This window comes from Notamacropus eugenii, chromosome 5, assembly GCF_028372415.1.
Source record: "Notamacropus eugenii isolate mMacEug1 chromosome 5, mMacEug1.pri_v2, whole genome shotgun sequence".
Taxonomy (NCBI): domain Eukaryota; kingdom Metazoa; phylum Chordata; class Mammalia; order Diprotodontia; family Macropodidae; genus Notamacropus; species Notamacropus eugenii.
In genome coordinates this window covers 8,063,608-8,089,839 of record NC_092876.1, presented here as the reverse complement: position 1 = coordinate 8,089,839, position 26,232 = coordinate 8,063,608, and the positions used below count along the sequence as shown (strand labels likewise).

At 42.7% G+C, this 26,232-nt stretch overlaps 1 protein-coding gene across 1 annotated transcript in view; it reads left to right on the top strand.

Moving 5' to 3' along the window:
* The first annotated feature begins 511 nt into the window (after positions 1-511).
* Positions 512-26,232, top strand: part of LOC140508275 (uncharacterized) — a 49,236-nt gene continuing 23,515 nt past the window's right edge. Inside the window, 6 exon segments of the mRNA XM_072616078.1 lie at positions 512-563; positions 4,137-4,221; positions 8,943-9,069; positions 9,620-9,715; positions 14,189-15,289; positions 15,292-16,347. Coding sequence (XP_072472179.1) covers positions 4,189-4,221; positions 8,943-9,069; positions 9,620-9,715; positions 14,189-15,289; positions 15,292-16,347 — 2,413 coding nt within the window. The 5' untranslated portion in view covers positions 512-563; positions 4,137-4,188.

The following is a 26,232-nucleotide window of genomic DNA, read 5'->3' as shown; positions in this document are numbered from 1 at the left end:
GGGGGGAGGGGATCCGACTCAATGTTAAAAATAAATGACAGTATGTTGATGGACTGAGTCCAAGTTGATGGTGCCAGACCAACCCAGGGCCTAACACTTTCTGACTCTAAGTTGGGCACTCTATCCACTACGTCACCTAGCCGAAGTCTAACCAATGGACTCCCAAGAGACTGGTACTGTTAGCTGTGATAGCTGGGAAGAGATTGAATGAAGCAGAGAAAGAAAGGACCAAGAGAAATTTCCTGCAAGTTTCCTGAATTTAACTCAGGAACTCCCTTCACATTTTTCCCTATATAAGTGTACAGACTTCTGGGTGATGGGGTCTGGACTCTGAGCTTGGACAGCGGGCCGTGAAGTCCAGCAAACTCCCGGACTCCCCTTCCAGGCATCTCCTCTGGGGTGACCAAACTCCATTTCCCAGAGGCCCTCGCGAGGTTCCCAGCCTTTAGGCGTCCCCCGACCGGGTCCGACCAGACCGGAGGGATTCTGGGAGTTGTAGTTCCGCATTATCGATGCAGCCCAGGCGCGGCTCCACGTGGGAGGGCTGGGCCGGGTCGGGTCCGGTGAGTGCGTGCGCCTCCGGCTGGGCACCCAAGGGGTTGAGCTGGGGTCCGGGGTGGGGCGAGGCCCTGGGGTTCCCGCGCCCGCCCGGGGCCGCGGGGAGTCTGTTCTGAACCCCTTAGGAGCCGCTGTCCGAGGTCTAGGGCGGCGGCCCCGGGAGCCCCGCCCCCCGGCCGTCGCCCAAGGTGGGGGAGGGGGTCGGGGCGAAGGCGGAGCCAGAGCCGGGGGCCGCTCCCTGGGTCTGGGGTCCGGTGCCGAGTCCGCCCCGGCCCCGGAGCCCCCGTGTGAGTCCGGCCGCCCCTGGCCCGGCCTGGGGCCCCGCCCCCTTGGCGCTGTCCGCAGCCGGGTTTTCTCTGTTTTGTTTCGTGTCTCTGGTGTGTGCGTGTGTATTTGTGTGTGCGCACATGTGCATGCGTGCACCAGGGCGTGCCCAGAGCCTTCAGTGCCTTAAAACTGGACTGAGACACACACACAGACACACAGACACAGACAGACACAGACACACACACAGACACCAAAGCCTTCGGTATCTTAAAACTGGAGTGAGACACGTACACACACACACAGGCACACAGACACAGACACACACAGACAGACAGACACACACACACACAGACACACAGACACAGACACATACACACACACAGGCACACAGACACAGACACAGACAGACAGACAGACAGACAGACACACACACACACACACAGACACCAAAGCCTTCGGTATCTTAAAACTGGAGTGAGACACATACACACACACACACACAGGCACACAGACACAGGCAGACAGACAGACACACACACACACAGACACACAGACAGAGACACACACAGACAGACAGACAGACACACACACACAGACACACAGACACAGACACAGACACAGACACACACAGGCACACAGACACAGACACACACAGACAGACAGACAGACACACACACACAGACACACAGACACAGACACAGACACATACACACACACACAGGCACACAGACACAGACACACACAGACAGACAGACAGACACACACACACAGACACACAGACAGAGACAGACACATACACACACACACACACTGCGTCACCCAGCCAGCTTGTATAGGAGGGACAGCTCCCACCAGGTCTTTGTGATTCCAAGGCTAGTCCTCCATCCATAGACCTCACCCCAGTGCTCTCCTCTGATGGACTGTCTTTGCATGCAGGTGACTGGGTCCTTAGGGGCCAGTCCTTACACATGTACCTAGTCCTACCAAATTGGAAAGATTTCAAGGAAAGACCTGGTGGCCAGATGGTGTGAAGGCTCTTCTGGGACCAGCCCGGTTAACCTTAGTGAGGTTGGTCACCAGGGGAATGGGTAATGACTATTTCTGGCTACAGCATCTCTTGAAGACCCAAGTCACAGAGGGGTTGTGATCTGTGTCCTTGGAGGGAGAAGCCATGCTCATAAAGCCACAGATCCTTGAAGTATAAAGGGGTGTGTACACACACATACACAATCACACACGCATACACACACATATACACTGGCAGCCAAGTACAGTGGAAGGAGCACCCTACCTTGAATCTTGTTGCTAACATGTAGAAGCTGGGATGTCTGTGATGGAGAGGTCACTCTCTACCATTGTGAGTCTGCCATGGCTCTTCATAGAAGAGTCTGAGAGGGTTGCCTGGGACTACCTGGTGTGTGTCAAAGACAAGGCTTTTTGAACTTAGGGCTTTTTGCTTCTGAGTTCCCTGTTCATTATTCCCTAGTGCATATTGTTGGTCATGTGACAGATGGTCCTCTTCCCTCTTCTGAAGCCCTCTCTAGTATCTCATTGGAGGTGGAGGTGATCTTCTAGTCTCTAGTGGGAAAGGCTTCCACGAAAGGCTAGTATATCTGTTGGCTGAGGATTAGCCTCCCCAGAAGGTGTGGAAAAGTTCGTGAGCAGAAGATTGAGTGGCAGGTGCATGAGATGACAGGATATAACACACTTTGCTAACCTAAAGCACTGCTGTTATTAACCCTTATTATTTACTTTTATGTCAAATCAAGTCACAACCCCTATCTCCTGCAGTCTCATCTCCAGATAGACAGAGCTTCTTGAGGGCAGAGCTTTTATGCCTCTGTATTCCTAGTGTTTAACACAGTGCCTGGCACACAGTAGGTGCTTAATGTTGACTACAGTCTCATCTGTAGGTAGCTCTTTGACATTTTCACTAGATCCTAATCTGGTCTCCATCCTCAGGGGGTCTGTATTAAGTAGTCTTTGGTGGATTGATGAAACATCAGTGCCCATCAGTGGGGGCAGGGCTCCTTGACCTAGTCTCCCCATTATTCAGATGTGGTCAGAAAGGCCACTGCCTCTCCCACCCTCCATGTCCCCTGCCCCAGCTCTGGTCTTAGCTGCCCTAGGGGTAATGATTCCAAGAATTTTGCCTTTGGCATTAGATGCACCATGGATGTGAACCTTTGCATGGGGGGCCCAGCGTGGAGAACCTTGCTTTTGGACCCCAGAGTGACTGGAAAGGGTCCAGCAAGATGACTTCCTGTCCTCCTTCCTTTCCTTGGAATTTCAGGGCCTAAGCTGAAGGGAAGGAGCAGACCTGGGAGCTGGTGGTGCCAGAGTAGTTTCCGACCTCCAGCCTAAGGAGTAAATTTAGAACTCTGAGGCAACAGTGGAAAGACAGCTGGCTTGTAGCTCCTTAATAGCTAAACCTGGACTGCCCTCTAAAGATTGTTACCCATAATTGTTCAAAAGATTGATTCCTCATATGCCTGTGAGCTTGAACAAGGAGAGGATGTGTGTGTGTGTTCATTCACCTTGATCAGTTTATTACATGAAAATAGTATCATTCATAGATTTAGAGATGAAAAGAACCTTAGAAGTATAATAGGCCTACTCCTTTCTCTGTCTCTGTGTGTCTCTGTTTCTATCTTTGCCTGTGTTTCTCCCCCTCCATCTGTCTCTGTCTTCCTCTCTCCTTTCTGCCTCTCTCCCCTCTTATCCCCATTCTCTCCCCTTCTCTATCTCTGTCTCTTTCTGTTTTCTTCTCTCTCCATCCTCCTCTCCCCATTGTCTTTCTCTCTCTCTCTCTCTCTCTCTCTCTCTCTCTCTCTCTCTCTCTTTCTCTTTCCCTTCTGGCAGTGATGAGGATGTTTCTGGGTTATCAAATGGAATAATATGCAAAGAACCATGAACATAGTAGGCATTTCATAAGTGCTTGTTTCCTCCCCATCCCCTTACCCCCTTTAATGCCAGGGATTCTTAACTTGGGGTCTACAGACCTCCAACAGGTCCATGGATATATTTCAGACGGGTCTGTGAACTTTCACGGGGGGAAAATATCGTTATTTTCCTTAACCTTTAACAGAAATTTAGCATCTCCTTCAGTTACTATATGAATTAAAGCACACGCATGGTTTTGAGAAGGGCTCCATAGGCTTCCCCAGATTTTGTGATACCAGAAAGGTTAAGAATCTCTCGTCCATAGGGAGCATGGGGCTCAGCACTCCACTGCCAGCAGAGGACTTGTACCGTGCGAGTGAGTGCTGCAAAAGCACAACTGTTCTTGATGACTTCTCCTTGTCTTACAGCTCTGCTTTCTCAAGACTGCCCTTCTCAAGGAGCCAAGAGGAGGAAGAGACAATGGGTCCTATGCTCCAGGCAGCCAGCTCCCAGGTCAGTGGGGATGACAGCTCCTCTCTCAGAGAGCTGACTAGTTTCTTTTCTTGACATTTGAAATTTGGTCATCATACATGTCTCACTCCGAGAACTGAGTCTTAGCTGTTCTTCCTGATGCTCTGATAGAGTATTTTGAGGTCAGAGAGTATGTAAATGATTCAGGGCAGGAGAGAGCTTAAGGGATCATGGAGCCTAACCCTCTTATGTAGAATATAAAGAAAAAAAAAGAGGTCTGGACAGGTAGATCATATTTGCAGTACTCCATGGGAACAGAGCCTCTCCTTGCCTCATACCTTCCCAGAATCAGAATTTCAGAAATAAATGTGACAGCAGAGGCTGTGAAGTTCAACTGTACCTCATCTTTGCTTGAATCCCAGTAGTGATGGGGGCTTTACTACCTACTACCTTTCCACTCTAATCCAATTCCTGCCCTTGTACTAAGACCTCATTGCAACTCCCCAGCTCCTCATTGTCCTGAGCCTCTATGGCTCTGCCTGAGCTACACACAGGGATGATCACCCCTTCAATTATGCCCACCCCCAAGTGATCTTCCTCCATGATCAAAACACTGAAGTTCCTTTGTCCCATCATAACCTTGAGGAATCACATCTCTTTCTATGCCTTATGACCTCCAATCCCTCCTCCCTTCAGTACTTACCTGGACCTCACCCCTGCCTAGCCTCATTCTCTTGCCTTTTCATTCTCAACCCAATTAAACATTTCAACTTTCTATTGTCCTTTATTCTCAAGTCATTCTCCACCTTGTCTTCTTCATTGAGTCTTGCTGAATCTCAGCTCTGGCTTACCCCCGCCATCCCTGCGCACTCCTCATACCCTGCTGAGAGAACCGTGGCCATGCCCTCTGAGCTCCCTCTTCTCCCTTCTCTATGTCTTGCTTCTTCCGACATCATCTCCCGTTCTCTTTTCTATTCCTCCAATCTCTTCTCATCAGCAGGGTCAACCTCTCTGCTTGACTTGATTTTCCCCCATTTTCTCCAGAACATTGCCCCCCACAGTCATTTCCTGTCTCTCTAATTTTGATTCCCTATCTGCTGGCTCTTTCCTGGTGTTTACAAACATACCCAAATTTCTCCCATTCTGAAAAAACTCACTGGACCTGCATCCCCTCCAGCTCTCAGCCCCTATTTGTCCTGCCTTTCTCAACCTTGAATCCTAGAAAAGACTATCTGCACTCACTGCTTCCAATTTCTTTCCTCTCATTCACTTCTCAGTTCTTTTAATATCACCCTTTGTGCCCTTTCTTAAAGCAATGCTTTTCAGTGCATAAAATAAAACATAGGATTACAGAGGAAACCAATTATTTTGAAAAACTGTTAACAGAAATATTTTTAAAAGTAAGTTCACACACCCCAATTTAAGAATCCCTGGTTTATCCCATTTATCTCCATTTTTTCCCACTAGGATAGCGTGTGAGACTTTGCCAAATGCTTTATATAATATCTAGGTAAACTACGTCTGTATTATTCCCCTGACCATTAATATAGTTATTATAAAACGTTTGGTCCAAAATTATGGAAGTCATTCTTCTCTTATTTAGTATTATAGTATTATGATTATTAAAATTATTCTTCCTTAATGATTTCTTCAAAAATGAATATGGAAAGTAAAGAAAATGTTGATTTTCTTATTGAACTGAATTTTTAAAAGCACTTTGAACAAGATTCTTGTGCTTAATGGTTAAATGAGATAATATTTATTAAGTACTCCAGCATAGTGCCTGGCACATAGTAGGTGCTCTCTAAATACTTATTCCCTTCCTTTTGCCCCCTCTCCCTCTCTCAGTGTCATTAATTATGTTGATTTCTTTAGCTCTGGACTCCCATTTGAGGCTGATGGTTTACAGTGAAAAGGACAATTTACGTGATTAGAAGTAAGCACAGGGATGCAGAACAGGATCAGAGGATGATGAAGAATGGAAAGGTGAACATGGAAAGAGGTTAGGGTTGGAAGGTGCTTCCATCACATTTGAGTTCTGGACAGTGAGGAGAAGTCCAACCTGTGGCCATGCTGGAACATGACTGTCTGTGGAACAAAGTGAAGGTCAGGGAAGATAAGAGCTTACTGAGTCAGATGGGCACTCAATAGGGATATTGTCAACAAGGCAGCAAGTCACTAACCTCTCTGTGCCTCAGTTTCCTCATCTGTAAAATTAGAGGGCTGGATTCAGTGGCCTCCAAAGTTTCCTCCCATTGTAGATCTGTGATCCCATGGTGCATTGGTTGTATTTCTCTAGAGCAGGGGCGGGGAGCCTCTGGCCTCCAGGTCATGTGTGACCCTTAAGCCCTTTGACTGAGGACCTAGATAGCCACAGGTTCCCCACCCTCTTTTAAATTCAGGGTAAGTACAAATTCACCATAGCAGAGGCAGCAAGAATGCGAAATGCTTACCAGAGGGCCTGGATTCCAGGCAAAGGGGATGCTGTCCCCTCCTGGTTTGGGGCTCCCATCTGGGTAACGCGAAGGAGAGTCAGATAAGTATCTGCTCATTGATGCTCCCCCCAGAGCAGACCCTCATCCCCCTTCACCAGCACCATGGCAGTGCTGCCCACCTAGGCTTCCCTTTCCTTCTCTCCCCTTTGTCCCATCCAGCCCCTCCTTCATCCTGCTGCAGATCCTCTCCCTTAGGCATTGACCCACCTTCACTCGTTCCCTATTCCCCAGACATTTGAATGGATCTGTGACCTCATCAATGTGATTCCCTCCAGGGATGCAGGTTACAACTGGTCCATGTTTACCTACATCTGTGCCTCTTCATCATGTCATGGCATAGATTTATAATCTTCATAATAATAACAATGACATTTGCATCTCTAAATGCTACAAATTTTATCTCATTTGAGCCTCACAACAATGCTGGGAGGTAGATTTTACAGTTGAAGAAACTGAGGCAGACAGAGGTTCAGTGACTTGCCCAAGGTCACACAGTTGCTAGTCAGTGTCTGAGGTGGGATTTGATCTCAGGTCTTCCTGCCTCCAGGCCCAGCCTGCCTAGGTGGCAACTTACCAACTTGCTTATTAAGATGCAAGCCTTCTTGGGTTTGTCTGAAGCTGTCCTTTTCATTGTTTGTTTTGGGACAGTGGCATCCAATAGATTCATAGCCTAGAATCTGTTGGGCCATCCCCACTTGATGGCCATCGCCTTAGTTTCCAAGTCTTTGCTGCTATGAAAAGAGTTGCTGTAAGTGTTTCCATGCAGTTCCATTTGAAATACACTGGGGCCCAACCAGACCAGGGTACCCAAAGTCCTGCTAACTCTCCTGCCTATGTGTTTGTGCTCTGTCCCCGGCTTTCCTGCATTTTCCATTCCCATCTGTGCCTCCTTAGAGTGGGGCACTGTGGTGTCAGGATAGCGAGAACTGATCTCACAGTCAGGAAGCCCAGGGGTCAGATCCTGCCTCTGACTTACCTTGGCTGGGTGACCTTGGGCAAGTCACTAAAACCTCCAGGGCTGTCTCCCCCTGTGAGTGGCCTGTGTCTGTAGAGGGCATTTTCTGGGCCAGAGCTTCATTTCCTCTCTCTGTCCCCTCTTATCCTCTGTGACCCAGCACAAGTCCTGGTTCCTCCACAAAGCCTCTGACTTTCTTTACCTTGGTTAACAAGGCTTCTTTTCCCCACACAAAGCCTTTTATTTTGGTTGGGGGCAGGGAAGGAAGGAAACAGACATCTGTTAAGCATCTACTGTGTGTGAGATACTGGATCAAACCCTTTCCAAATGTTATCTCATTGGGTCCTCTGAACAATTCTGGGAGGAAGATTGCAGGGGGATGGCCAGCGTCCCTGAGTGGTTCAGCGAAGTGGTGACAAAGAAAGAACAGTGGGTCAGGCAGGGAAAGTAAAGGACAATTCCCATTTATTAACTGAGGCCAGGGGTTCATATAGACCCTCACAAGCAATCAAGCAAGCAAGGTGATTCCCATGAGAACATTTTTAGTTTACTTTTTAGACATCCCATTCCCAGGGTAGGTATCTTCAGAAATTCCTATCTCTTTACTCAAGGTCCTTGTACTCTGCACGTTCTCTGGGTTCCCATGGATACAACAAAGCAGGGGGTGGAGAGCCGTAACATCACAGATTATACAGCAGGCTTCAGAGAAACTCTGGCCTGGACTTTACCTGCACTCCACCTTGGCCCTCAGCAGAAGGTGCTGTGATTATCCTCATTTTACAGAGGAGGAAACTGAGGCCGATGGTGGTGAAGTGACTTGCTCATGGTCACACAGCCAGGAAGTGTCTGAGGCCAGATTTGAACTCAGCAGGCCCAGTCCTCTGTCTACAGCACTCCTAAGGTCCTGCAGGCCTTACTGTATGTCCTGCCTCTATGTCTCCCAGCACCATCGTCTTCACCAGTGACCTCAGGGCCTCTGGACCTTGGTACCCTCCCCACTGCTGCTTCCCCAGCACTTCCAGTTGGTGTCCCCTTCTAGGTATCACCCCTGGTTACTGTGGGAGCTCCTTGAGAGTAGGGACTACCTAACCTTTTCTGTTTCTGTCCCCTTAGCACGGGGCTTGGCACACAACAAGCCCTTAATAAGTCCTTGTTTGTTCATTCACATTCATACTCAGTAAGCATTTGATGGAGACTTCTTGAAACCTTCAGCATTTGGAAGATCAGTCTTTTTTTATCCTACTCAATGTACCCCTCCCATGTTGAATGGGAGAGGTGTCCCCTAAGTAATAGGTCTGTATTAACTCTTTCAGCAGTTGGTGACATTCAAGGATGTCGCAGTGGATTTTACCCAGGACGAGTGGAGGCAACTGAGCCTGGCTCAGAGGGACCTGTACAGGGATATGATGCTGGAGAATTATAGGAACCTGGTCTCTTTAGGTAAGGACCACTTTCCCCTATAACTTACAGCCTTTCTTTGGGATTATTTGTACGTTCTCCCTTGCCAGAGGCAGCTGGGTCTCTGACTTACTCACTGGGGTTTGGCTTGTTTTCCAGGGATATTCAAGAACACATAGAGCAGAGATTCCTAAGTCACTCAAGATGAAGAGATTCGATATTTCTGGTCCTTTCCCAAGTGGAGTCTCTGCCTCTCAGCTTGGAAAGTTGCAGTTTTACTGGGTTGTCACCTTCTCCAGTCTCTATTTTACCCTGCTCAAAATTATTCTTCAAAAGCCTCAGTACAGATACCTGAACAGATGAAAGTTTCTTGTTGTCTTAGCAGAGTGGGTCGAGTGAACTAATTTTTTTTCAGAGCCTAAATCAGTTCCACCCTATGTCCCCCTTCCTTTTTGGAAATACATTTCAGAACATTCTTCAGATGCTCTTTGTGCCCAGCGCCTACCTGGGATAATGTGTTCTCCTGAAGAGCAAATGTACTAGGATTGAATTACAAGATATTTCTCTTTGCCTTTTCTTTCTCCTTGAGCAGGACTTCTGGTTTTTCAACCAGATGTGCTCTCCCAGTTGCAGAGGGGTGAAGTCCCTTGGATACCAGAGGGAGACGCTCCAAGAGGCACTTGCCCAGGTGAGTGAGTGACAACCAGGCAGACAAGAATCATTGGTCTCTGTAGTGCAGCTCTCCAGTGAAGGCCTGGTACCTTTGACGTTGACCATGGAACTGTCTTGCCAGAGTCTCCCAGGTCTGTGGGAAAGGGTTGAGATTGCTTCCATGATACGCCTTCACCTTTCACTTCAATAAACCACTTTCCTGCTATTTCTCGCATTTGTGTTAAGGAAATATACATGGGGTGGGAAACCTGCAGCCTCGAGGCCACGTTGGTCCCCTAGGTCCTCAATGAATCCAGATTTCACAGAACAAGTCCCCTTAATAAAAGGATTTGTTCTGTTAAACTTAAACTCAGTCAAAGGCCACATCCAAGGAACTAGAAAGCCACATGTGTCCTTGAGGCTGCAGGTTCCTCAACCCTGAAATATACCTTTATGAGGAACTGTGAGCTTATGCTTTACAAGGATTGATTGATGGAAGTAGGCATACTTTGCTAGAAGGCTCAGGGAACATTACTGTCTCCAGTTATTTGAAAAGATGTCATGTTCAAAGGGTGATGATGGGTGTTTTTCTGTGAACTTGTGTCAGTGAGTGAAAGGTGAAAAGAGGAAAGGTTAGGCTTGCTGTCAAGGATGACTTCTCCAACAATTAGAGCTGGCCAGGAAATGTGTGGTCTGCCTTGGGAGAATCTTCAGACAGAGGCTGGAGGACCGCTTCTGGAGCAAGAGAGAAGGGAGCTCTTTGTGTAGGCATACTTGATCCCTTCTGGATCTGGAATGTGGGGATTTGGGGGTTAACCCTTAGCATGTATTCTAATTCCCATGGCTTTGTGGCCCCTGGCATGGGTATGTGCCTCTTGTCTTGAATTCTTAACTCAGCAGCTCTTTGTTAGGAGTCTGTTCAATGGGAAGTATTCATCTCTCCTTCTTCACAGGTTACCTTCCTTCTGCTTTCCAATACATGAATCCATCCCATATTTTTAAGAAAACAAAGAAAATTCTTTGCCCAACTCTGCTGTTGGCTCATAAGTGGCAGAAACGAAAATCAAACACGTGTTTTCTTATTCAGTTTCCTGGGACTTTGCCACAACACCATATTTTCTCTTTTTTTTTTTCAGATCTTTACTTTGATCAATATTTTCCATAAACTTTTGATAGATTTGAAAAACCTTCATGAAACCACCTCCTCCCTTGACTGAGATTTATGGATCAAACCTCCATCACTTATTTTAGCTGACTCCTGCAGGCCTTGGATCCTTCCCTGCCAGCTTGCCGTTATCCTTTCTACTGATTCTAAGTCTTTCCCTGCTCTTCTTTCTGTTCTCTGTAGACATGTTCCCCACACTTAAGCCTTCACTCTTGCCTTCAGGGTGGATGCTTCTTCCTTGCACATGCCTCGTTTACATGTACCTATAATTTGTGTCTGCTTGGTAAATTGCTTCCATCCCCAATTTTTCCCAATATTTCCCAAGCTTAGGCTGCCATTTTCCTGAAAGCCCCACGGATTTTCCCTTCCAACATCTTCATTTATGGCATAGTGCTTATATTTATTCAACTCATGAATGTCTTTTATCTCTTTTATTCCAGTAGTGACTGAATCCTTTTGATTCATCCATAACTTCTCTTGGATTCACTTATTTTCTATTTCTGATGCATTCATCCAGTCCTGCTCAGGGGACTTAAAGACCTCTTGGTGTCTCTAATTCCTCACGTCTTTACCTGATACTGGGTGTTGTTCTGATGGCCACTGAAGATGGAGCCAGCTTGTAGTGGCTTCTGAGAACTGATTATTAAATTATTAAATTTTGGTGTGAACATTTTCACCCCAGAGATCACTAGATGCTACAGATCAGGCCTTGGTGATGCTGTTTTGTGGATTGAAATCTTAATCCCTACTGAACCCTGGTCTAAACTACTCTGCTTTGCCTAATGTTTTTTTCACTTCTTCTCCAAAAATTCTTCCCATTTTTGTTTTCATTCTTAACGGCCTCCTGCCTTCCTGTCCCTATCTCTTCATATGCTCTTTGAGTAGGTATTGCTCTTTCACTGGCCTTACATTTTCTATTCTCTCCCTAACTATTAAAGCTTTCTTCATTTGCTCTCAAAATCTCCCCAGCTCTGCTCCCAAAGCAGCAATATCAGCTTTTCCTCCCCTTAGAAGTCAGGGAGAACCTCAGGATCACAGAATTCTAGAATTAGAAGAGACTTCAGAGGCAATCCAGTCCAACAACATACTCAGCCAATGGTAACTTGGTCTTTGCTTGAAGACCACCACGGAGGGGCAACCAATTAACTCCTGAGGCACTTGTATATCACTCTGATGGTTTAAAATGTTTTCACTTCATTAAGTCTAAATTTCTCTTTATAACTTTTGCCAGTCGTTCCTGGTTCTACTCAGCCTTGCCCTTGCCCCCAAACAGAAGAATTGATGTATTGTATTTGGAAGTTCTAACAGGCCTTCTTCCCTCTGGGGAAGGAAAGATGAAGGATTAGCCAAGTTCCTTGATGTTGCTCCCACTACCTTCTAGATATTCACGTGATTCTGTGACCTCATCAGTGAGGGTGGTCCAGGGAAGAAAACCGCAATCTAACCATCGCTGCCCAACTTGTTGTTTTTGCTATTTTTGTTGTCAATGATAATAATAATGATAACATTATTTAAGTTTTACAAGGCATTTTTCTGACAACAAACCTGTGAAGATTGTCATGCAAGTTTCATTATTCCAATTTTAAGCAAATAGAAATCCAGTCATTCAAGGTTGTCATGGTCACATGCTCCCAGAGCTTATAAATGTCAGAGTTGAGACTTAAGTCCAGAAACGTGACATGAAATGCAATTCTTTCTCCAGCTCATTTTGCAGATAAGGAAACTGAGACAAACAGGGTTAAGTGACTTGTCCAGAGATACACAATTAGTAAGTGTCAGAGACCTTTCTATCTCCAGTGCTGGCACTCTGTCCACTGCCCTCTGTCCTCTAGAGTCACAGTAAATATCTAATCTCCAGGACAACCTTCACGGAAAGTTACCTTTCTCCTTCCTAGGGAATTTTAACTGCAAGTTAGGCATTCTCAGCTATTTTAACCTTTGTTCACATGACATCATTTCTAAGTCTTTTACTCTTCTGAACATACTAGGGTTGGAAAATTCCTCTCTTAATCTGTGCCGTTTGGAGTCAGGGGCAGTTTTTGCTTTTCTTTGGGTGCCAGCTAGTAGCAGAGTGCCTGGCACTTAGTGCTTAGTGAATATTTATTTGTTGACTGACTGGCATTCTTCTTTGTAGAAGTGGGATACTATGGATATGGAATGCTACACAGCATACCGGTCTCTTTTAATTGTGTGGTTTTTTTTTAATTCTCAGGAACTAGAATTTCTTTTCTTTCTATTTTTTATTCTTATTAGAGATGGCTCTTATCATGGAGAGGGGAGAATGGAAAGATGCATTAGGAAATGCAGGCAATTTAAAAGATAGTAATAACAATTTATTTTTTAAAAAAATACTAAAATAAAATGTATCTATAACTGAACACAGTCCTCAAGTATGACATCAAGTAGAGTGAGATTCCTACTTTCTATGACCCTGGATGATGTCAATCTTCAATTGGGCCATTCTTTGTGACCCCATTTGGGATTTTCTTGGCAAAGAGAGTGGAATGGTTTGCCATTTCTTTCTCCAGCTCATTTTACAAATGAGGAAACTGAGGTAAATAGGATTAAGTGATTTGTCCAGAGTCACACAGCTAGTAAGTGTCTGAGGCTGGCTTTGAGCTTAAGTCTTCCTAACTCCGTGACTGGCATTCTATCCACTGCACCACCTAGTTGCCCTAGATAATTTTCATCTTTGACTGTGGCATAAGGTTAGCTAAGCTGCTCTGCTCTTTAACAGACATTTCTACATCTTGTCCACTAAGATATATTGAGAGGTTTTAGCAAATGTATTGTTAAAAATCTAAATTTTAGATATGTTATACTTCTTAGCTATTCCCATCAACTAATCAAGAAAATTTGTCTATAAAAAGAAATAAGGTTGAGTTTGTACAGCTGGTTCCTACTGACCTCATACCAGCATTACTCTCTTTTCTCAGTGCTTCCAGGTCATCCATTAGGTAATAAATTTTAGAAATTTTTCAGGAATTGGCATCAGGATTATCAGTCTTTATTTTGAAAAATTAGCCTGTTTTCCCTTTCTGGAAATTTAAACAATTTTCTAGTTGCTGATAATGAGTCCAGAGTGGCAGAAGACAGGGGATATGATTACAGAGATAGAAAGATAGCCAAGATAGAAAGTCTAGGCATATGATGATCAACTATTTTGTCCTGGAGACTTAATCAGGGACATTTTATGTTAGTATCTTCTCACTTTACTTGAGCTTCTGTTCCCTCTTAATAATGTTTGTTATATATACTCTCTCAATTAATGTTCTTTCTTCTTCATGGAGAAGAGTTTCCTTAATTCTGGAGAACAGAAAGTATTGACACTTTTATTTATTTCAGATTTCCTTACTCAAAAATCAAGACAGGATACCATGGAGTCATTTGCAAAACAAGACATTTTTATGGGAAAGTCATCTAAGGAAAGACACATAATAAGTGGTCCTTGGGATTATGAATTGAGAGAAGACTGGAAATGTGATGTCAGGCTACAGAGGCAAAAGAACAACGAAGAGAGAAAAAACAGACAAATGAGAATCACTCATAAGTCAATTACATTTGGGAGAAATTTCAGTCTAGGTTTAATCCTTGTTCCACAACAGGAAATTGCGGAGGGAAAAAGTTTCTACAGATGTGGTGTATATGTAAAGAGCTCCCAGCAGTATTTAAACATTCTTAAATATGATAAAATTTCTGGTAAGCAGCTTTGTAAATCTGCTAAATTCAGGAAGTCCTTTAGTTACCATACAAACCTTATTCAGTATCACAAAAAACCATATAAATGTAATGACTATGGGGAGGCCTTCAGCAACAGGTCATTCCTTAGAGGACATCAGAGAATTCATACTGGGAAGAAATCTTTTATATGCTATGAGTGTGGAAAAGTCTTTTTAGACAGGGGAAAACTTGCCACACATGAAAGACTTCATTCTGGAGAGAAACCTTTTAAATGTGGTGAGTGTGAAAAAACCTTTAGCTACCTAGGAAGTCTTACTGAACATAAGAGAATTCATACTGGTGAGAAACCTCTTGAATGTAGTGAATGTGGAAAGTCTTTCCGACAAAGCTCATCATTTAGGAGGCATCAGATAATCCATATTGGAGAGAAACGTTTTATGTGTAATCTCTGTGGGAAAGTCTTCATAGAGAGTGGAAAATTCATGGCTCATAAAAGAATTCATACAGGAGAGAAACCCTTTGAATGTAACGAATGTGGCAAAGCCTTCATTCATAGCTCATCTCTTAGGTATCATTGGCGACCTCATACTGGAGATAAACATTATCAATGTAGTGAATGTTGGAAATGCTTCAGTGCAAGCTCATCACTTAAGAAATATCAGATAATTCATACTGGGGAAAAACCCTTTGCATGTAATGAATGTGGAAAAACATTCACAGAGAGAGGAAAACTTAATGAACACAAGAAAATTCATACTGGAGATAAACGTGTCATGAGTGTGGGAAATCCTTCTTGGAGAAAGGAAAAGTTACTGAACACAAGAGAATTCATTCTGGTGAGAAACCATTTGAATGTGATGAATGTGGAAAGGCCTTCAGTCACAATTCATCTCTTAGATATCACTGGAAACTTCATATTGGAAATAAAGAATGCCAATGTAATGAATGTGGGAAATCTTTCAGCACAAGCTCAGCACTTAGGAAACATGAGAGAATTCATACTGGAGAGAAACCCTTTTCCTGTAGTGAATGTGGGAAAGACTTCATAGAGAGAGGAAGACTTTCTGAACATAAGAGACTTCATACTGGAGAGAAACCGTTTGAATGTAATGAATGTGGAAAGGCCTTCAGCAAAAGCTCATTACTTAGGAGGCATCAGTTAATTCATAGTGGAGAGAAACCCTTTGAATGTAATGAGTGTGGAAAAGCCTTTATAGGGAGAGCAAGACTTAATGAACATCAAAGAATTCATACAGGAGAGAAACCCTTTGAATGTAATGAGTGTGGAAAGGCCTTCAGCAACAGCTCATCCCTCAGAGTTCACTGGAAACTTCATACTGGAGAGAAATATAAGTGTGATGAATGTGGGAAGGCTTTCAGTAGAAGCTCATCATTTAGGAAACATCAGAGAATTCATACTGGAGAGAAACCCTTTATGTGCAGTGAGTGTGGAAAAGCCTTCCTAGACAAGGGGAATCTTACTGCACATCAGAGAATCCATACTGGAGAAAAACCCTTTGAATGTAATGAATGTGGAAAGGCATTTAGCTATACTGCAAGTCTTCTTGAACATATGAGAATTCATACTGGAGAGAAACCATTTGACTGTGATGTATGTGGAAAAGCTTTTCGTCACAGAAAAGGTCTTACTGCTCATAAGAGAGTTCATACAAAAGAAAAACCATTTGAATGTGATAAATGTGGGAAAACCTTCAGTAACAGATCAAACCTTACATTGCATTGGAGATGCCATACAGGAGAGAAACCCTTTGAATGTAACGAATGTGGAAAAGCCTTCAGCAACAGCTCAAACCTTAGGAAACATGGAAGACTTCATGCTGTTGAAAAACCCTTTGTAATGAGTGTGGGAAAGTCTTCAGAGAGAAGATGAAGATTACATAAGAAAATTCATTCTGGTAAGAAAACTTTTCAGTGAAACGAGTATGGAAGAGCCTTTACTATCCAACAAGATTTTGACTGAAAATAAAAAAAAAACTGTATTGGATTAAAACTATGGAAAGGTAATAATTATGGAAAATCTCCTGTTATATCAGTGAAATGATTATGGGAAATCCTTTCACAACAATTCCTACCTTATGAATTTAAGTAGTGAATTCAAAGTGGAGAAATACCACATGTGTAATGAATTTGGGAATGCCTTTAGAAATATCTCATCCTTTAGAGAATTTGTAGAATTCATAGTGGAACAAAACCTCAAGGGCCAATCTAAGCCCATATAAGACTGCCCCTACATTATACCCGAAAAGTGGTCATTCAGCATTATTTTGAAAATCTCATGTGAGTGATAACCTACATCTTAGGCAGAACATTCCTTTTTTTTAAAATTAGGAAGTTTTTCCTTAAAATGAGTGGAAATGTACTTCTAATTTCTCTGAATTATTTAAAGTGTTTCTTCTGGAGACAAGCAGATTTTATTCAGACTTGTCATCTCTTAATACTAAAACATCAAGATGCCAGAATGTCTCTAGTATGCTGTTGTTTGCTGGTTCGGATAAAAAAGCACCTACTTTTCCCTAGCTCTAACATTCTCTAAACATGTAAATCTTCATATCATGTCTTTCCCCTCCACCACTCCTCAGTTTAACTATTTCCTTCAAATATTAGCTGCATAATTAAATTCCTAGATTGGAGGATGTGACCAATTTTATGCAACTTGGATAAGATGGCTATATTGCTTGCTGGAAAGATGCAGGCCATTAGAAGCTTATGAATAGACCTGTTTTCCCATATCCCTACTGATATTATTTTTATTAATTATTGGTATTTTAATGAGGGCAAGGGGATGGAGAGGATGTAAAGACTTCTATGATTTTTTTTAAAGTATAGACTTGTGATTTTGTGAGTAGAAGGAACTTGCTAGTAAGCAAGTTCCCTCCACAAATGCTAATCAGCAACTGTGCTTCGACTTACTGTCTTAGTGAAAAGATGCAAAAAAGAAAAAACAAAAAGAAACAAAATTGGAAAAACTTTGTGCCTATCAAAAAAATTACACTCATAAAATTGTGAAAGAAAATGAATGGACAACGAATCCTGATGGAGAGTTAGGGGCAAGGGACTGGAAAATTGTGGCATTTTATGCAGCAGAAGCATTTATTTACATATAAATAGTTGCAAAAGAAATCTAGTTGATTTTTATTTATTGCAATATTAAATTTATAATAAAGTATTGATTATTTCAATCAACAAACAAATTTATTAAGCATATTGGGTCAAATCTGCCTCCGCAGATTTACTCACCAAAAGAATTCACAGGCTTTGTGCAGCAAATCTTCACCTGTGACTAGTCAGAAATAAATGGAGATACACAGGGTAGTTACCACTCATATTTGAAAAATTGTGTAGAGAAATGGAAACAAGGACAGGTTATGAAGAATGCAAGTCAAAGTATGACATGGGCCTGTTAAAGAGAGTGTCACAAATGCTACTAATGATCGGAATCATTTGAACTTGGTGTTTTGAAAGCTTTTTTTTTTTTTTAAATTTATTTATTTAACTTTTAACATTCATTTTCACACAATTTTGGGTTACAAATTTTCTCCCCTTTTACCCCCTCCCCCCCCAAACACCAAGCATTCTAATTGTCCCTATCACCAATCTGCCCTCTCTACTATCATCCCTCTCTGCCCTTGTCTCTGTCTTCTCTTTTGTCCTGTAGGGCCAGACAACTTTCTATACCCCTTTACCTGTATTTCTTATTTCTTAGTGGCAAGAACATTACTCGACAGTTGATCCTAACACTTTGAGTTCCAACTTCTTTACATCCCTCCCTCTCCATCCCTTCCCTTTGGAAGGCAAGCAATTCAATATAGGCCAAATCTGTGTAGTTTTGCAAATGACTTCCATAATAGTTGTGTTGTATAAGACTAACTATATTTCCCTCCATCCTATCCTGTCCCCCATTACTTCTATTCTCTTTTGATCCTGTCCCTCCCCATGAGTGTCGACCTCAAATTGCTCCCTCCTCCCCATGCCCTCCCTTCCATCATCCCCCCCACCCTGCTTATCCCCTTATCCCCCACTTTCCTGTATTGTAAGATAGGTTTTCATACCAAAATGAGTATGCATTTTATTCTTTCCTTTAGTGGAATGTGATGAGAGTAGACTTCATGTTTTTCTCTCACCTCCCCTCTTTATCCCTCCACTAATGAGTCTTTTGCTTGCCTCTTTTATGAGAGATAATTTGCCCCATTCCATTTCTTCCTTTCTCCTCCCAATATATTTCTCTCTCACTGCTTGATTTCATTTTTTTTTTAAGATATGATCCCATCCTCTTCAATTCACTCTGTGCACTCTGTCTCTATGTGTGTGTGCGTGTGCGCGTGTGTGCATGTGTGTGTGTGTAATCCCACCCAGTACCCAGATACTGAAAAGTTTCAAGAGTTACAAATATTGTCTTTCCATGTAGGAATGTAAACAGTTCAACTTTACTAAGTCCCTTATGACTTCTCTTTGCTGTTCACCTTTTCCTGGTTCTCTTCATTCTTGTGTTTGAAAGTCAAATTTTCTTTTCAGCTCTGGTCTTTTCATCAAGAATGCTTGAAAATCCTCTATTTCATTGAAAGACCAATTTTTCCCCTGAAGTATTATACTCAGTTTTGCTGGGTAGGTGATTCTTGGTTTTAGTCCTAGTTCCTTTGACTTCTGGAATATCCTATTCCATTCCCTTCGATCCCTTAATGTAGAGGCTGCTAGATCTTGTGTTATCCTGATTGTATTTCCACAATACTTGAATTGTTTCTTTCTAGCTGCTTGCAATATTTTCTCCTTGACCTGGGAACTCTGGAATTTGGCCACAATGTTCCTAGGAGTTTCTCTTTTTGGATCTCTTTCAGGCGGTGTTCTGTGGATTCCTTGAATATTTATTTTGCCCTCTGGTTCTAGAATCTCAGGGCAGTTTTCCTTGATAATTTCATGAAAGATGATGTCTAGGCTCTTTTTTTGATCATGGCTTTCAGGTAGTCCCATAATTTTTAAATTGTCTCTCCTGGATCTATTTTCCAGGTCAGTTGTTTTTCCAATGAGATATTTCACATTATCTTCCATTTTTCCATTCTTTTGGTTTTGTTTTGTGATTTCTTGCTTTCTCATAAAGTCATTAGCCTCCATCTGTGCAATTCTAATTTTGAAAGAACTATTTTCTTCAGTGAGCTTTTGAATCTCCTTTTCCATCTGGCTAATTCTGCTTTTGAAAGCATTCTTCTCCTCATTGGCTTCTTGAACCTCTTTTGCCAATTGAATTAGCCTATTTTTCAAGGTGTTATTTTCTTCAGCATTTTTTTGGGGTCTCCTTTAGCAGGGTGCTGACCTGCTGTTCATGCTTTGACTTCATGTCTCTCATTTCTCTTCCCAGCTTTTCCTCCACCTCTCTAACTTGATTTTCAAAATTCTTTTTGAGCTCTTCCATGGCCTGAGCCCATTGGGTGGGCTGGGACACAGAAGCCTTGCCTTCTGTGTCTTTCCCTGATAGTAAGCATTGTTCTTCCTCATCAGAAAGGCAGGGAGGAAATGCCTGTTCACCAAGAAAGTAACCTTCTATAGTCTTATTTCTTTTCCCTTTTCTGGGCATTTTCCCAGCCAGTGAGTTGACCTCTGAATATTCTCCTCACACCCATCTCGCCTCCTGATCCTCCCAGCCAGCGTTTGGGGTCTGAGATTCATATGCTGCTTCCAGCCTCAGAGCTTTTGGCAGGGGCAGGGCTGCTATTCAGTGTGAGATTAAGTTCAGGTGGTCAGGTCGGGGCAGGGCCGCCTCTCAGGCTCAGTTCCCTCAGGGGGTTTATGCACAGACCTTCAACAATGGATCCAGGCTCCTGCCTGCTTGGGGAACCCTGGTCTGCCGCTGCCTCTCAGCTTCTGCCTCCCGAGGGGGCCTGAGTTATGGGGGCACCCCACTCCCCTCTCGACCCGCCAAAGAGACTCTCTCACCGACCCCCGTCACCTGTGGGTGGAGGGACTTGTGCCCTGGAGATCCCATCCCTGAAGCCTGCTCGGATCTGTTCTTCTCAGTGCCGAGGCCGCGGAAGGTCTGGGCTGGGCTCCGCGTCTGCAGCACGACGGACCTTTTGTGAGAGGTTTGCAGGTCCCTCTGGAACAGAAATCTCCTTCACTCCACTGTTCTGTGGCCTCACTGCTCCAGAATTCGCCGTGAGTTACTTTATACAGATGTTGTATGGGTTGTGGGTTCAGAGCTATATGTATTTGCGTCTTTCTACTCTGCCATCTTGGCTCTGCCCCCATTTTGAAAGCGTTTTTGTGGGAATTTGAAGCCTGTATTTTCATCCATGTAGGGATCTACCCTTGGGGCTATTTCCTCCTCTAATAGGTATCATCAGTTTGTCTATAATTTAGAGCCAATAACATACGAACAGAGAAGAGAAAGGGCTATTATTCAGGATAAATGAATGGTCATAATTGATGAAGAAAAGGCAGATTTGCTTAATTCTTTATTTTGCATCTATTCTCTGTCAAGGAAAATAATCTTGTGAGTAGAAAGAACCAAACAAAATGACTTATAGTAAGTTGAAACCCAAAGTTAGTATGGAACATCTCACTGCCCTTGATAAATTCAGGACCTCAGGCTGAGACTAATTGTTGCTGAGGGAACTTATGTATTGCAGACTCATACGGCCTCAGAGAATCACAGTGCAATTTTTGTTTATGTTTTTGCAACATTTGCCTTTCTCCAGTTCTGTGGCGAGTGTTCTGTTTTCCACTGTCTGCCAGGCCCTTTATTACTCTGAAGTCTGTTTCATTTGTGACTGGTGACTTGAATTCATCAATTCTTGGTGCTTTTTGAGTAGTTCTTTTCTTATTTGTCTTGAACTTTAATTTCATATTAAGCATTATTATTCCTCTCTCTCTTGACTTGGAAAGAGTTGAGCAGCATTTCCAGATTGTTGAGGAATTTGGGTAGCTGTTGCCCTTGACTTTTTTTTTCATTGCTCCAGTATCTAACAAAAAGTCCCCCATACAAGTATCTATTAACTTTCCTCTTTTCATCATTATCAGTATTATTTAGCCTTGTGTCTTTAGAATTTCATTCTTGGGTGCTCCCCAGCTCCTGAGCTGACTTCCTCTTTAGACTTTTAGCCTTTGGAATTCCACTTGTCCTTCCTCTGAGTCATTTGAAATGTGCTCTTTGAAAAATCAAAGATATATAGCACACTACGTCCTGCTTTCTTATCCTCTCTCATGATTTTTAAGATGGAGGGATCATTTCCCCTATTGATGTCTCCATTTTTTGAAAGATGAAATCATAAAGACAAATAAAAGATTATTGGTTATATTTTGGTGGAGAGCTCCTACAGATGTGCAGCTAATTGAAAATCATCAGCAATTCAGTATCATCCTGTCAGGTTTACAGTCTATTTTCCAAACTACTCATCTCTTTCCTTGTGGGGTGGTGTTGGGGAGATGAAAAAAGGAAGCACAGAGGTGCCAGAGACAAAACTTGGATAAATGTAAAATTTCTAGAGAGCCAGTTATAGGCATTCCCCTCTTCCCAGATCAGGAAAACCTAATATGAGAGATAGAGAAAGACCACTGTCCCATCTCTCTGACCCTTAGATAGAGTATTGAAAGGCACAAATGTTGTACTTCACATTTTTCTGTTTTAAACAGTGATTTTTTTTCTATACAGATCTGGTCTTTTCCTCAACATGAATGATTGAAAGTCATCTATATCATTGAATGACCATTTATTCCCTTGAAGTATTATACTCAGATTTGCTGGGTAGGTGATTCTTGGTTTCAGTCCCAGTTCCTTTGACCTCTGAAATATCCCGTTCCAAGCCCTTCAGTCCCTTAATGTTGAAGCTGCCAGATCCTGTGTTATCCTGATTGTATTTCCACAGCACTCAAATTGTTTCTTTCTAGCTGCTTGCAGTATTTTCTCCTTGACCTGGGAACTCTGAAATTTGGTCACAGTATTCCTAGGAGTTTCTCTGTTCGGGTTCTTTCAGGAGGGGATCGGTGAATTCTTTCAATATCCATTTTGCCCTCTGATTCTGGAACATCAGGGCAGTTTTCTTTGATAATTTCATGGAAGATAATGTCTAGGCTGTTTTTTTTTTGATCATGGCTTTCAGGTAGTCCCATAATTTTTAAATTGTTTCTCCTGGATCTATTTTCCAGGTCAGTTGTTTTTCCAATGAGATATTTCACATTATCTTCTATTTTTTCAAATTTTTGGTTTTGTTTACTAACTGCTTGGTTTAACTCAAAGTCATTCATTTCCCTGAACTCAATTCTCTCTTTCAGTGAATTATTTTGTTCAGTGAGCTTTTGAACCTTCTCCTCCATTTGGCTAATTCTGCTTTTTAAAACCTGCTTCTCCTCATTGGTTTTTTGGACCTCTTTTTCCAATTGAGTTAGCCTCTTTTTAAAGCTGTTATTTTCCTCAGCATTTTTTTGGTTCTCCTTTAGTAAGATGCTAACTTGTTTTTTAAGGTCTTCTATTGCCTGAGCCTAGTTTAAGTTCCCTTTGGAGACCCTGGAGGCAGGGGCTTTGACTTCCTGTGACAGTAAGCCTTGTTCTTACTCATCTGACAGGATGGGAGGAGACAGGATGGTTACAAGAAAGTAACCTTCTATGGTCTTATTTTTTTTCCCTTTTTTGGGCATTTTCCCAGCCAGTTACTTGACTTCTGAGTTTCCTCTCCACAACCACCTTGCCTCCAGTTCTGCCAAGCCAGCACTGGGGGCTGAGATTCAGATGAGCTGCTCCAAAGCCTCAGAGGTTTTGGGCGGGGGCAAGGCTGCTATTCAGTGTGAGATTAAGGATCAGCTGCTCAGGAGGAGGCAGGGCTGCCACACAGGGCTCAGTTCCATCAGGGGGTTTATGATGAGACCTTCAACAATGGATGTGGGCTACTGCCTGCTTTGGGAACCTTGTCTGCTGCTGCCACTACTGCTGCCTCCTGAGGGGGCCTGAGTTATGGGGACACCCTGGCCAAAAAGACCCTCTCACTGACCTTCAGCACCTGTGGGTTGAGGGATCTGCGTTGCTGCTGTAGATTCTGTCCCTGAAGCCTGCTTGGGCCTGCTCCTCCTGGTGCCACATGGTCAAGGTAGGGCTAGGCTCTGCTCTGGGTCCGGTGAGACAGACCTTTCCCGATGGTCTTTCAGGTCACTCTGGGCTAGAAATCTCCTCCACTCCATTGTTCTGTGGCTTCTGTTGCTCTAGAATTTGTTGAGAGTTCTTCTTTATAGGTATTTTATGGACTGTGGGGTAAGAGCTAGCATATGTGCATCTTTCTATTCTGCCATCTTGGATCGCAATTTTTTTTTAATGACTTATGGACACAAGGGAAAAATCAGATAATGGGCAGGTGGCATGGCCATATTTTTTTCCCAGCTTAGTATAGTTAAGTAATTTGTCATATTACAACTGGATTAGAAAGATAAATGATGGATTGAGAGTGGTACAAGATGGAAGACCAAAGGGTGACAGTGTGAGCAGTGTGCAAAGTTAGGGGATTGATAGAGGTATAGGTATTGGACCATAGTGACCACACTGTGATTAGAACATTCTGGGAATACATTTGGAAGTGAACAGGTGGTTTTCATTGTTCCTTCTAGAACAGCACTTACTTTCTCATGGAAATATATGCATTTTCCCCTGCCCATAGTTTCTTTATCTTAGCAAAGCTTCATCCACCAACTGACCTAGCAGTAGTGTGAGATTTCTGGAAGCATGACAAAATAAGATATGCCTAGAATACTGATTCTACACAAGTAAGTCTTTTGTTCTGCTAATGTGAGCTAAACTTCAAGCCAGAGAAGTGACAGTCAAACCTCTCTTCCTTGGCCTCAGGTCTTGCTGACCTCTCTGAAAAGGTTCCGCTTTTCTGTCCTTCACCTCTGTGGCTATGTGGGGAAGTCCTATGTAGCCTGGAAAGCCTAGGAAAGGAATGAGATATAGCATAAGGTGTATATAGTACAATTTTGCATTGTTAACTTACAAGTAGGTGCCAGCAGTCCCTAAACCAGCACACTCAACTGACCACTTGCTGCCAAATTTTTGAAGGAGCAATGTTTGGATTCATTTGCAAGAACTCCCAGAATCACTCTCTAAAATGGTAATAAATGGTTAATAAATGGCAAAAACACTTCTCTTCATTGTAACATTAACATATCTGAGCCATTTGTAACTTGATGGAGTTGTCCAAGCTGACACAGCCTCCTGTGCTCTTTGAGATGACTTCCCCAAGATGACTTTGGGTTAACACTTGTAGGAATCTTGAGCAAGGAAAAGATCCTAAAATGTTAAAAATACAATAACAAGGCAGAAGGTTCACCACTCAGTTCCTTCTTGGACCACTGACTGCACTTAATGACTGAAGAACATCTTCCTGAGATAGTTATCTTAACCTCAAGTACAGAAGAGGCCATTGCTTTTAGTTGCCGATGGTGGATTTGGAGGCCATGAACTTATCAAGGCAAGACTGGCTTGGTTATCTTCTTTATTCCAGTTCAAAGGAGGGCCTTGGGTTTTGTTTTTTCCATTTCCCTAAAGGGAAAGAGTTTTAGACTGAATTATTAATATTTCTAGAGAAACAAAAAAGGAAGTCTTTAGATTTTTTTTTCTTAAATATGCTTTCACATAAGCATATTTCAGGGAGTAGGAGCTGAATCAGTGCTACCATAAAAATTGTCCAAGAATTTGTCCAGAAGTACTGCTGCCAATCATACTTACCAACACAGATAAATTTTAATAACCAGTTTATTACATGCTTAGAGCATAGGCAACAACATACAAAAACCATTAACCTAGGCAGCAGTTTCAACAACATTTTGTAGGTTTTAGTTTCAATAACCTTTTGTAGGTTTTAATTAAGAGGCAGGACAGATTTAATGCAATTTATTGAGGGTAGGAAAAGGTAAAGATTTACATATTGAAGAAAAGATAGAAGGGGAAGATCTACAATAGGTAGAATAATAAACTAGTCAGTGAACACTAGCAATAAAGTGGGAATTTGTAGACAACACAGGAGTTATAACTCGTTACTTGAAATGCTCAACTTAAGAGAGGTAATAAAACTGAACCAGAAATTCTGTTATCACCAGTTAACCACCAGAGCTAAAATCTGATATTGGCTAAATTCTGCCACCTCCAGCTCATTGTGTGACTAGCTCTCTTGAGGAAATGGTGGTCATAAGGCCAATAGAGAAAAATTCTCTTATCACAGTGCTTATTAAATTGGATTTAAATTGCAAGGGGATCAGGGAAGAGGTGGGAAAAAATCCAATAGTAATTATTTTCTTCACAATAAATTCTGCTTTGCAAATCTGGGGAAAAAATGAAATATTTTACTTCCTTCTGAAATTTCATTGATTTATTAAAGTCATCGTGGCATTTTTTTACTTTCCTTGAGGCAAGCAAGTTTTATTGAAAAGAGGTATAAAAGAAAGGAGTGATCAGTGAGGATGGGTACAGGGCAGTCTACTGGGCAGTCCATTGAGGTTCTGTATGGGCTTAGGGGACAAACATGGATGAAGTGAGTGAGGTAGCAAATTTGGTATTAAAGTGAGGAAAAACTCCTGAACCCTTAGTTCTGTCTGAAAGCGAAATGGGTTCACTCAGGAGGCAATGGGCTTCCCCTCACTGGCGGTTTTTAAACATAGGCCAAATGACCACTTGGTGAGTACATTACAATGGGAATTACATTCAGGAATGGGTTGGACCA